We start from the raw sequence: 13,391 nt of genomic DNA, 5'->3' as shown, positions 1-13,391 counted from the left end.
ATAATAAGTTGGCAACCTGATGTCCAATCACCCTGAATACTTCAGTGTATAATTCCTAGAAAACAAGAATGTTCTGCAAATCACAATACAACCATCAAAATCAAAGAAGTAACAGTAATGCCTGAACACCAATTATTCCACAGACCCCTTTTTAAGTTTTGCCAACTATCCCAATATAGTGCCCTTCATAATAAAAATTCAAAACAGTAATATTTTACAAAGAAATATCTACTTTGTTATGTGCTAGGTTTTGTTTTCCTTCTTCATATCCTAAAGTAAATACAGCAAGCATAAACATTAAGTGCTCAATAAATTTTAGCCAGATTTGAAAAGATATAAATTAGTACTACCTAAAATTGGTTAAGAGAAAAAGAAAAGGGAGTTGAAGAGGGTTTACATCATTTTCTTGCAAAACTCAGTTAAAAAATTTAGAAGTGAAAAATAAACAACTTTGTGCCACGCCTACCTTTAAAAAAATACCCAAAGCTTTCACAAATATGCCAGATCTAAAGATTTTCATGTAGAATCTCATTTCATCTTAAAGCAATTATATTTTTAAACTACTACATATAACACACTGGGGTCTATACCAGGTACCAAGGATATAGTTTATATCCTTTGAGAACTGTCTTTCTCTAGGAGAAAGAAAAAGATACTTTTTAAAAAGGAACTGTACTAAAGTACTGGCTCATGTGAATCTGACATCAGCTATAAACTCACTTCCTCAGATAGAAATGCACATCAAATAAATTTTACATGTAAATTTAGGAGAGATCATGTAACTAACGTAGCCCATTTATAGAAACCACAAAGATTCAATTATCCTGCAATAAAACCACATTCTAATACATGACATTCTGTGAAGGAGAAAAAGAGTAAGAAAGAGAGAGAATGTATAGGTGTGTACTAAAAAAGTAGAAAGAGGAATATAAATACTATGAAAGTATGCATATTTGTTTATATTTCAAAAAGAAACAATAAGAGAAAATGAGTCAAATACTGACGGGTTAATCAACAGAAAATGGATACACAGATTTTGGAACATTCAAAGAATGGAATAGTGGTCAGAAATAAAGAAGAATTACTGACATATTCAACACAGATAAATCTCAAAACATCATTTTGAGCAAAGAAGCCAGTTACAAAAGAGCATATACAGCACAATTTCCTAACAATACTTTAAGAAATCATTTACTCAAAGTGATATGAACAAATCTCAAGCTAACAAAAGAATATCTACAAAAAGATGAATACAATAAAAGGAAGAATACAGGATACACAGGGAACATATTGCATGAGGATACAATTCTAATTCAGAAACCAAGGACAACCTCTTTAAGGAAGTGAATATAAACTAATAACTGAAAAATAGGTTAGGTTATCCAGGCAAAAAAGTAAAGTGTATAGTTGGAAAGAAAGCCACTATTAGCACATACAAAAAATCCTGAATAAGAACACTGGTGTGAGTGGTCCTAGGAACTCAAATTCAATATGGCTCAAGCATTCAAAAGGCAAAATTGAAACCTGCAAATCAGATAGAGCAGGAGATTATGGATATCCTAAAGCCATGTGAAGGAGTTTAACCTTCATACAAAGGTTAACTGAAAGCCACTAAGAATTTAAAGAAGGAATGATATGATCAGGTTTGTATCTAAAAACAACTCTCTAAGGACAGCATGGAAAATGGATTGGATTAAGGAAGAACAAAGACAGGGAGGCTTTTTGACTAGGCAATAGATAATGGTGACCTCACTTAGAATAGTAGTAATAAAGATGGGAAAAGGTAAACAGTTTACCAAACATCACCAAAACATTATAAACTACACATTACTGTCATTTTACAGTTAAGGAACCTCAGTCTCCAAAGTATTAATAATTTTCCTTAGCTAAGTAGCTCTTTAAATACCTAGGATCTCATGGTACATCTATCTCATGCAACCTCTATAACAGTAATTTCAAACACTGAAATAAAAAATACAGTGATAAATACCTGTTTATGATGAACAAGCTGCTTTCTGATTTTTCTGGAATATAATCTATCAAGGCTACTGCTACCTTTGGAAGATCTATTTAAGCTCTGAGTATGCAGATTGTTGTTAATAAAACTCCACTGATTACCTATAGGGGAAGGAAAAGTTTTGTTAATAATTCTGTTAAATGTGGTTTTAAAGTACCTTTGATATCCAGAAAACACAAAACACAATTATACATGTGTCAATCATGACAAAGCAGTTTTAAACAAAATTAAGGAAACCATTGTAAAGAAGTTGCTAGAAGATCTCATTCTAGAGAGGTTAGATAACTATCACTGCTCTAATCTAGACCCTAAATGATTTTAAGACCAGAGTTCTGCCTCCAATCTTTCCTTTAGGATAACAGCCATCTTCCTCCACAATTGTTTAAGCTTAATCTTAAACAGAGTTTTGATAACAACATTCAGTTCTAACAACAAATACTCACTATTGCCTATTTCCTCTTGTCTACCACCCATTTATTAAGTCTTAGTTCAAATTCTTCAACCCCTAAAAAACCTCTTCCACCACTGTATTCACAGTATCTAAGCAATATAAATAAAAACTAATACTTCTAATACTGTTACATTCCAAATTTATATTGTAGTTTTATTTATTTTAATTGTGTATCTTACCTCTATATCCTATAACTACAGTAAACTGACCCATAGTATACATTATTTGTTTTTAAAAAGTCAACATAAGGCAAATTCTCTGTATATGACAATTCCCTATCACGTTCGAAAACATAGTATGTAAGCAATTTATTCAGCTATAAAACATGTTAAGGAAGCTTTTTAAAAATACTAGGATCCTGACAATCCATAAAATTCCAAATTTTGTGGCCCTCAATGGCTGTGTTTACAAATTAGATTTAGCTATCTCAAATCCTTTTTAAAAAGCTTTGTTAACGGGAAGAGGGGAAGAAAACAATTGATCTTGCAGTTTGAATTCCGTTAATTTTTAACTTTTTCTGCCGTTAAGCTCATGAAGAAAGATTACAACTCCAAAACATCTGGGCATTTCTGTAGTTAAGCATAAAACCCACTTGCAATTAATTAGTAGACTTGAGAATGGTAAAGGAAATGACATATCATACCAAGAAAAAAATTAAAAGAACTCTTCACAAATTTCCCTTTCATAACTCACTTATATGCATGTTGTTTTAAAATGTTTAAATGAGCATGCAGGCAAAAACTCTGTGAAAGACATAGTTGTATTCAGAAACTAAAAGTCATGTCCAGACAATTGAGCTTGTCTATAAAGTCCATCAAGTATAAATTCTATCTTCAAATATTATAGATTCTCAGTAAGGTTAATTCATATTTTCCATAAGTTACATACAGGTGGTATCTCCAGGCCAATAGCCAGTTCTGGAACAACAGCGGAGTCACTCAAAATCCCCACCAACATATTATTATAAACTTCTGATACCTGTCAGAAACCTCTCCCTGTCTTTACCATTCAAAGGTTTCTTTGCAGCTGCTGCTTCATCTTCAACAGTTGCCACATAATCCAGCAATCTGGACACCAGCATAACCACCCAACTGATCATAGGAATATCTAGTACTCCTATACAGAGACGAGAGAAAAAAAATTCCAGGTGACTGAGTTCTAATGAGTTCTTTGAGTTCTGACACAATAATTGAGATAAAACATTTGATAAATCCAAAACATATATCATTACTAACATTAATATTTACATATAATGAGCTTCAAAATTACGTACCTACAGCCACAAATTGAGTAGAATATCAAATCTAATGAAAGAAAAATGCTTCATGGTACAAAACCAGATTAAGTGTAGGCTGAATCCAAAAAATAATTTATGAACTAGAAAGGCATAAGGTGCTATTCTTAAGACTCACAGATGACTAAAGTAAGACCTCTAACTCTAAACTTACAATTCATATAGTACTAAACCATGTTCTAAAATTTTTATTCCTATAACAATTTCCTTGCTCAAATGAAACTCATTATCATTGACAAGAAAAGCAACTGTGCCTTAAAGCTTAAACTTATATAAGGGAGTTTGATTTTAGTTATGATAGTATAGGAAAAACATACTAAACTAAGTTTAAATAATGAAAAGGCACTAGATTTAATAAGTAGTAACTATATCAAATGAAGGTTGCTCACTCTAAAAAGTCTACATCATAAAAATATTAACAAAATGTGCTGCAATGAATATTAAAAGAAGTATTTCAGAAAAGATATTTTATAAAAGCAATATTTATAAGACTCTTATAAAGAACACTATTTTATATTAATACCTTCTGTCCTTCTATGCATGGGTAACTGTGGCTGAAGAGGTGACAGTAAATTATCCAAGAGGTTAAGTAAGCTTTCTAATACTCCGCTATTACTAAGAGATCTTTGACCAATGCAGGAAAGTAACATGAAGACCCTAAAAAATATATATAAAGAAAATATCCAGTAAGAATCAATTTAACTGTTCAATTTTTTTAAATAATTTACATTGAAATTTAACAAAGTAATGATAAAATTTTTTGTTTCTTAAACATCATCATATTTCAGATTGGGTAAGCAAGAGTTATATCCAAATGTATGATGTTAAAATTAGGTTTTTTTCTAACTATTGGTTATATTAACGTTATCAACAAGAAAATCAGGCACAGTGAAGAAAGAGAACTTTATTTTAGCCTCAAAAAAGTAACATAATCTGATAGGAAATATTTATAAACACAGATCTCTGAACTCTAATTTTTCTTTCAATTAGAAAACTAAAGAACATAGACTAGTTATATCATGAATAATCTTGGTGCCCTTTGTTGGGCATTCCCAAAATGCTAAGAAAAACTGCTTCATTTTTGCCACACTTAGTATCCACATAAATGGGATTTCAAAACCTGACCAGTGACTATGAGAAGCACAAATCATTAATAACAAATACCTCCAATATTTTCTGACCTACCTATCCTGTGGAAAGATGAGAAGCTGCTCTGAATTGTACAATTCCTGAAGAACATTAGAGAGAAACTGACCCCACCATCTTTCACCACCACAGAGTTGAACAAGCAGAAGACCAGTATGTAATCGTATCTTTGGGGTTCCACTGATACACAAATGTTTAAAGAGCTCTTCACAGGCCTGGGCATGAAATGTGCTCTGCAAAACTGCAGGAACAGAGTGTCCTATTATAAGAAAGAAAATAGCAAAATATTCTTTTTAAGTGTATGATGTAATATGAAAATCAGCATGCTTACATAACACTTTCTTCTTTACTAGCAATCAGTAGACAATTATATTCTATTTTATTCTGCTATTTATTTACTTCTCATATGTAGAAATTTGATTATTAAATACTTAAAGAGAAGAAGAGCTAGCACTTAAGTCAATTATGTTTCTTGTCTATGGAGTTGGGTGTCTCAGGGCAGAGAGAGAGAGAGAGAGAGAGAATGCACGCGTGTGTGTGTGTGTGTGTGTGTGTGTGTGTGTGTGTGATGATCAAAAATAGCTACTGGCTAGAAAATGATAGTTCTGTATTAGGCTAGCAATTATGAAGTTTTCACTGTTGAACTTTTAAGCAATACTTACTACTTTGCCAGTAGCACAATGATGTGCACACCAACAGCACAAAATCAAAAAAAAACCCAACAAAAATTTATTTAAGAAATAATAAAAATAAATGGAAAAAAATAGGTGATCTTAGATATTTCATATATATTCACATTAGAAAGGATATCAAAATTAACAATATCCAGAAAATATTAACATGGAACCTAAAACACGCAAAAAACTCGTATCATATATATGCCCGGCCTTTGAAGTACATAAGCCAAATACAAACCATTAGAAGAGTGAAGAAGGCTGAGCAAAGTGTCCAATAAATATCGGATGATAGTACGTAACTGCTCTGTTGAAGACGTCTGAATTAAATCTTCTGGATCCGATGTTTCACTCAACATCTTCCGACTTGTACCTAGAGCTACTTTGAGTCTCTGCACAGCATTATGAGCCAAATTTAGTTGAAGCTGTAGCTGAATACAATCTTGATAAGCAGAAAAAACTCTACTGTCTTCCTCGACTGCCTTGTCTGGTTTTCGTAAAAAGTATTGTGCGTTGTTAGCACTGTTGAGAGGAGGAAGATCGATACTTTGCAAAAGAGTTTCCAGACGATGACAAGCCAAATTGTATCTATAAAAAGATAGAAAAAAAGAATAAACCAAATGCTTCCTGCAATGTTCTCTTGATACACATACAAATACTAAGAATTAAATCTCTAAAACATGTTAACACACAACCATTTTAAAAGAATTACTCAATTGGTAATCACAGTGCTAATAAATGGAGCCAATTAGTCAATATTCTCATCCAGTATTATTGTCCTATTTCCTTTTGCTCTTTTCTGTACACCTACAAAATGACATTTTCTCGACAGAAATATAAGATATATACAAAATACAGTTTCAATAAGATTGTACTTGACAATTTTATACTAACCTGCACTGTATATCCTCCTGCAGAGCAACCATCATTGCTAAATGCTGGTCAATTTCTGGCTGGTTTGCAGATTCCCCTTCTCCCCTTAGAGGATCATGCATTAACTTCAGCTCACTTTCCCAAGGCAAGATATAGGTATGACCATAGTAAAATCCTAATGGGATTTTGGCTCTGGCATTTGTACTTCCATAACGTCCAATGACAGTGATCTGAAATGAAAAATTATAAATATATGTATATACACATCTGCTGTGATAAAAATCTGAGCAATGTATTTAAAAAAATTTAGTTATACTTTTTGATCATATATTATTTTTCATAACTTGTCAGAAACATGGAAAACATATCAAAGTACTTTCTTGAAGTTCTTTACCTTCATGAACCTGCACACAGGTGGTGGTATTAAGTCATGAAGAATTAGTGAATGGGTGCTTATATCAGTTGCCACTACCAATCGCCTTCCATCCACTTCTTCTCCTAATGTCCAAATGTCAATCGATAAGGAGGCCAAGTCTCCACATGTGGGAATTAATACATCTGTCAACAATATAGGTCTGCCAAAATCCAAGGTCACAAATCTCCTTGCCCCTGTGAGAGAGAAACAGATGACAAAAAAATATATTAATTAACCAAACAATACACTCAAGAACAATTTGGATCACTCATCTTAAAAAAATGAACCAACTCACTAAACTACAAATGAGTGGCAAAATAAACAAGTAAATATGGCTTGTCAATTCTCATTCAAAAATTTTCCGAAATCCCAAACTACGATAGCTTTGTCTTTTTTTATATTTAGTTTTTGTCTTTTCAAGTCTATACCTGCAGACAGTCTATGTTAGTTTTGAACTCCAAGACTTAAGTCAAAAATTACAAGAGTAGCTAGGTGTGGTGCTGCACACCTGTAGTTCCAGCTACTTGAGAGGCTAACACAGGAGGATCGCTTGAGCCTGGAGTTCAAGGCTGCACTATGATTGAGCCTGTGAAAGCCACTGCACTCCAGCTGGGCAACAGAGCAAGACCCCCCAAATCTTTAAAAAACAAACAAACAAACAAACAAAGAAAACCACAAAAAAGAGAGTTAAGATTGTTACAATGAAGGTAATCAACTAACTGTACCCACAAGCTTCTTTAAAACATTAGAGTTAAAAAAATTAAATCAGCAAAAGTGGTATGTAAGTTAATTCTGTGAGGTGCCAATCTGATCTTCTTTCAGCTATTGGCCATTTTTTAAAAATTACACAACTAGGTGCATTAAAAATACCAAATTTTATTATTCGACTTTAGTGTTCTTTAGCCTTGCTTAACTTCTTCTGGAGGTGCATATCGCACTGGGGTTAAGATGCAAAGTGAAAGCGTTAACTGAAATCATCTCTAGTAAAACCACCACTGAAAAATTCCTTGGAAGGTCCTCCAATGGAGACAGACATAGCTTATTTCAAAACATGTTCTTCCCCCAGTATGGACACATCACTGTCTCTTTAGCTCAATACCAGATGAAACAGATGAAGATAAAGCAGATTCACCTCTCTCATCACACACATTACAAGGATAAGTTCAACTAGTGAAACAGAAGGGAGATCGTTAATAATATCATCATACTTCTGTTTCTTCTTCATTGCGTTGGGGTGAGGGGCCGCTTACTAGCAACATTTTACAGTGAAGGAAAGCTACTACTAAATTAAACTTCTAGGAATAGTGCTATTCTTGATGGAACTAGTTTAAAAGAAAACAAGGCAGTTACCAATATTTTCCTAAAGAGAAAAATTATCCAACAGCAAACAACATAGTTCTCCTCAGGAGGCTTATGTGCTGTAGTCATTTCCATGGATAAAAATCCAAACTACAGTGTAAACAACTGCTCACATCCCACAAGACTGCAGAATAACAAATGTTCATTCTAAACGTTATAAACACTAATGTTGTTACCAATAAATGATTATTTGGGCAGAAAATACAATAAAACTTCTGTTTTATCTTTCAAACTCCCTCTTCCAAAAAAGAAATACCCCATTGCAAAACCAAAAAATATGGTTTAATTGTTCATATAATGAAAAGTGCTAAAATGTGCATGATATCCGTTACTTCCCTAAGGATTTTTTTGACTTCTGCTGCTCAAGCACAGAACAGTTGGTAGAATTATAAGGTAAAAACTGGCTATAGTTTATTTGTAAACATGTACTAATTGAAAGAACCTATTCCAATCTCATTTATCCAGCATAGAAGCATGAGACAAACTTAGGTAAGATTTAAACTATTCAGAGACCGGTAAGTGTTAATCTTATTCAGTTATTATAACAAACAGTAGTTCTGTCTGCTACTCTCAGGAAACAGTTCCACTATAAGAATGCTAGTTTTAGGAATACTTCTTTGAGTGTAATTTCTAGTGTGATAGTAATTTCAACAACTACAATGAAGGCAGATGTTCATGTACAGATCAAATCCACTATACAACAGCACTTTTCACTCAATTTGGCCAGCATACACAACTTGAACCTTATATAGTGCTTATTCTTGGTAAAATATACTTACCCAAGAGCAAATGTCATTTATTTGCAAAGGAAAATCAAACTGAAGAATAATGAGTCTAAAAAGGGACAGCAGACTAGGAAAGAAAAATATTTTAAGAAAGTCAAAGATTACCTGAATGCATTCGCTCTATAATAATGGACTGGTGGGGTGGAGGTTGAAGAAAATGTGAAGCATGAGAAATTGCAAGGGCTAGACCAGAACCAAGTGGATTCTAGAAAAGAAAAAAGTATAACTCTGTATTGATATTATTCTTGCTCTATAAAAACCACTAACCATAATATCAAATTAATAAGTCTCTTTTTTGGAGTATATTTTGTAATATTTTATAAAACAGAATAATCTAATTTGACATATTGAGTTGGTATGATAAAATTTTGTCTTCTAAAGTTATGGTATACTTCAAAATATTTTTAAACATTTTAAGCCAACATCTATTTAAAACATAATTTACCATTCTGGACTTGTTGGAATTTTTGTTATGTGCAGCAAGATTGACTGTTGGAGGATCAATGACGGAGCCTGGGAAAAGCTGTGCAAGTTCAGCATTAATCACAACGGAAACTGCTTCATTGGGTGGAGTGAGTGGTGGAGTCATAAAAAGAGGTGTTGTTTTTGGAGTGGGTGGAATAACATCAGATGGATGAATGAAGAATCCAGGGGCAGCCACTGGGTTGGAAGGCACAGAGTTGTGAACAGGACCAACTGCTGATGCTGCAGCAGCTGCTGCAGCTGTTGTCTGATGTAACTTGGCTTCCAGCTTTGCTTTCTGTAAAAGAAGTAAAAGCAACAAATATAGACGGACCCTGTCTACCTGAGTTGTGGGAAACACTACATGGATATATATTATGAACATAAACAAGAATAACTAGATCTTCGTTAAATAAAAATGAAATTAAATCAAAACTGGACTCTATAAATGGAACACTAATTTGCTACATATACTTAACAAATATTTCATATAAAATTTCCTGTGTATTTTAGAACTAGGATTTTCTCAAAAGGGAAAAGGAAATAGAACAATTAAATATAAACAAGGAAACAAAGTTCTGCTCAAAACAAAATATTATCAAGAGGTGGATTATCATGTTGACTAACCTGACACAATTTGTCACCAGGAATTGCCACAGGTTTTACCACAATGAAATCTATAAAACATCTCTCATTATTTCTAAATTTTAGGTCATTTTAATTTAATTGATCTTTAAAATTTTTTTAGGTTCTACACTTCATGGAGATAGTAACTGGTAACTGTAATGTTTTACCTCGGGTGTTTAAACAGAGAATAGATTTTGCACAAAAAGTGTCAATCATAGGTCCCTCGAATATGAACCAAATAAAATGCATTCATGGAATCTTAACAGATTTAAATATATCACAAAAACTTTACCTCAATTTTTGTTGAAAATGATTAGCTCAGATCGATCAACCTACTTTCCTTTATGAAAATAATGATCATTTTTACAGTATTTTTTTTCAGCTTTTGAAGTTTAGAGACAGCATGAACAAAGAGCCAAATAGTCTCCAACCTGTTGCTGAAGCTTCAAAAGCTGCTGCTGTTTCTCTTGCAGCACCTGTAGCTGTTGCTCGGCTGAAGCCATTGCATGAGAGAGAGACTGCAAAGCTACCTGGGCTGCTGAAGTCAGGGCTGTCGAGGCTTCCCCAACTGTCCCAGATGATAGTCCACCTACTGCAGGAGTAACCCCAAAGGAACTCACTGGCATGAGGCAAGAGGGAAAAAAAAAACAACAACAAAAAAACACCAGGATGAAGAAAAAGTCCACAGAGAAAACATATTCAAATATTTTCACACTATTTTGACACTAAAACTATAGTTAATTTTCATTTTAAAAAAGGAATTTGGAACGTATAAAGAAATCTTCATGGTTAGAGTATAGTGACAATTCTAGTATTCAAAATCTAGGAAATCCAGCAATGACTCCTAAAGCACAGAAAATTAGAATCAGTATACTTTCAAGTTTACAAATATTTTTGGTATAGAAGAAATTTCACTTAATTTTATTAAAATTATCATTACAAATGAGAGTAATCTCAACACACAATTTTTAAATTTCAGAATATTATGGGGGTACAAATGTTTTGGTTACATGAATTCCTTTGTACAGTTTGAGTCAAAGTTATACGTGTGTCCATCACCCAGATAGTGTGCATTGTACCTGTTAGTTATACAATTTCAGCATAAGAAATAAATTTCCTTTCCTAAGTTTTCCTACAGTAACAACATGCCCCTCTCCACCCTCAAAAAAGTTCAAAAAAACCTTCAATATAAGGATATCATGTAAGAAGAGAGATCACACTTATTTCCTCACTTTAAAGCGCAGCCTACACAGAGGTAAGGCCTGCACAGAATATGTAAAGCAACGTTTCCTACCATATGCTCCCCAGAACACTGAACTGGAGAGAAGCACGTCCTACACACAGTTAAATCTAACATACACTGCTTTCCATGAACATTATCATCAGTAAAGGCTCTATGAAATCACGCAAGTTAAGAAACAGTGTTGACTTTCCTTTTCAATGTTATTCAAGTATACATTATAAAAGAACCCTTTTCCATTAAATATTTAGCAGCATTTATGACAAATATTTTGGGAAAAGCTGGGATAAAAACCTAATTTCACAACTTAATCCAACATGTCAGCACAAAACAAAAGGTAGAGGCCAACTCTACAGCATAAATATTTATATTATAACAGGACTTTACTAGAAACGTACATTAGGGAAAAGATAAATGCTATAATAGCAGATATTTAGTATTATACATGTGGTAAGTGTTTTAATGAATCACCGCATTCAACATACGAACAACCCTACGGGGTAGATATGGTAATTTCCTTTCTCAGTTAAGTAAAGAATGGCTCAGAGATATTATCCAGTAAACTCATAGTGGGAGAACTGGGATTAGGATCAAGGGCTATGTGAAGTCAAAGCCAATGCCAGGCCCAGTGTTAAGCATGGAACTTATTTAATCCTGGAAAGAGCAAAGTATTAGGTATTAGTTAGGCAAAATAATAGTTACTATTATATTATTATATGTATTAGGTACTATTATAACACCATTTTATAGATAATAAAACTAAAGCTGAGGGAAGTAATTTGCTCATAAATACTGGAAAAGGGGAAAAATCCAAGCAATCTGACAGCTTATCTTTTTAATGTCTAACAAAGGCTATATAGTGCCAGAATTCTAACTATTGAAAAATTAAGCTATAATAAACAAGATACCAATAACGACAAAAACTGTTCATAACCTCTTATAATTAAAAGTTTCTTCATGTAAAAAACAAACAAAACCACCATTCATTACAGTGCAGTCCTACCACCCTTCATTTAACACATTAACTGCCATGTAAGTTGTATTTAACTCATGCCAGTTTTGAGCCCAGGGCCTCATGAAGCAAAACCTGGGCAAAACCCTGCAGTTGGTTCATGAAAATCTTACTTGTTGATGTTCTTATCGTTACAATTAATACTGACATTTAATTCTAAAAATGTGGATTAAATTAATAGAAGTCAATAACAAATTTTTCATTAAATTAGAAAGGGCTGTTGTTTTCAAAGTTTTTATTCTATTTTTGTAATAAAACACCAAAGCAACAGCTATTAATTCCAACTCTCGAGGAGAAATTTTTAGACTTTACTAAAGCATTCATATTATGCTTCTATTTTTGGGTAATGTAAGCAATTTTCAATAGGGTGTACTTTTACACTTGACAAATTTTAAAACCTTATGCACCCAAATAATATTTATGGGAAAACCAATTAAATCACTACAAACACATCAAAGACATAAACAATCCAAGAATAATGAGCCATCTTGCTACTACAAAACTAAAACTCTTTTGTACAATCTAGTTTTCAATATCTGTTGCTTTTTCTGTACTAAGAAAGGCCTCACAAACTCTAGATATACAAAAAGAGAGAGGTGAGAATAAGACAAAGGTGACTATCACCATTTCTGCTCAATCACATATAGGAAATCCTAGGAAGTATGTTAGAGCAGGAAAAAGAAATAAAAGATACAATGATGAGAAAAAAAGTAAAACTCTCATTATTAACAAATGACATCATTGCAAATATTTAAAAATCCCAAAGAATCTACAAACTCTATAAAATTAGTAAGTTAATATAGCCATATCACCAAATGACATTAATGTATATAAACTAGTAATGAAAGAATGGAAAATAAGATTAAGAGCAATATTATTAATAATAGCATTTAAACAATATATAGGTATAAATGTAAAAAAGAGAGATGTGTAAAACATCTATGTTGAAAACTACAAAATATCACCCAAGAGAAATCAAAGACCTAAATATATTAAAGAATTATATACCTCCAGTGTATATTCTAGATGAAAAAGA

The 13,391-nt window shown here is 32.8% G+C and overlaps 1 protein-coding gene across 1 annotated transcript in view; it reads right to left on the bottom strand.

The window, feature by feature from the left end:
* The window catches only part of BIRC6 (baculoviral IAP repeat containing 6), a 262,303-nt gene that overhangs the window by 149,434 nt on the left and 99,478 nt on the right, over positions 1-13,391 (bottom strand). Inside the window, exons 24-33 of the mRNA XM_012652423.1 lie at positions 10,535-10,722; positions 9,460-9,774; positions 9,120-9,219; positions 6,850-7,064; positions 6,477-6,685; positions 5,824-6,170; positions 4,948-5,167; positions 4,286-4,419; positions 3,474-3,584; positions 1,991-2,118 (exon numbers count right to left, since the gene is read on the bottom strand). Coding sequence (XP_012507877.1) covers positions 1,991-2,118; positions 3,474-3,584; positions 4,286-4,419; positions 4,948-5,167; positions 5,824-6,170; positions 6,477-6,685; positions 6,850-7,064; positions 9,120-9,219; positions 9,460-9,774; positions 10,535-10,722 — 1,967 coding nt within the window. The remainder of the gene's footprint in view (positions 1-1,990; positions 2,119-3,473; positions 3,585-4,285; positions 4,420-4,947; positions 5,168-5,823; positions 6,171-6,476; positions 6,686-6,849; positions 7,065-9,119; positions 9,220-9,459; positions 9,775-10,534; positions 10,723-13,391) is intronic.

This window comes from Propithecus coquereli, unplaced genomic scaffold, assembly GCF_000956105.1.
Source record: "Propithecus coquereli isolate 6110/MARCELLA unplaced genomic scaffold, Pcoq_1.0 Scaffold39, whole genome shotgun sequence".
In the NCBI taxonomy this organism is placed as follows: domain Eukaryota; kingdom Metazoa; phylum Chordata; class Mammalia; order Primates; family Indriidae; genus Propithecus; species Propithecus coquereli.
This window is presented reverse-complemented; position numbering and strand designations above follow the sequence as displayed.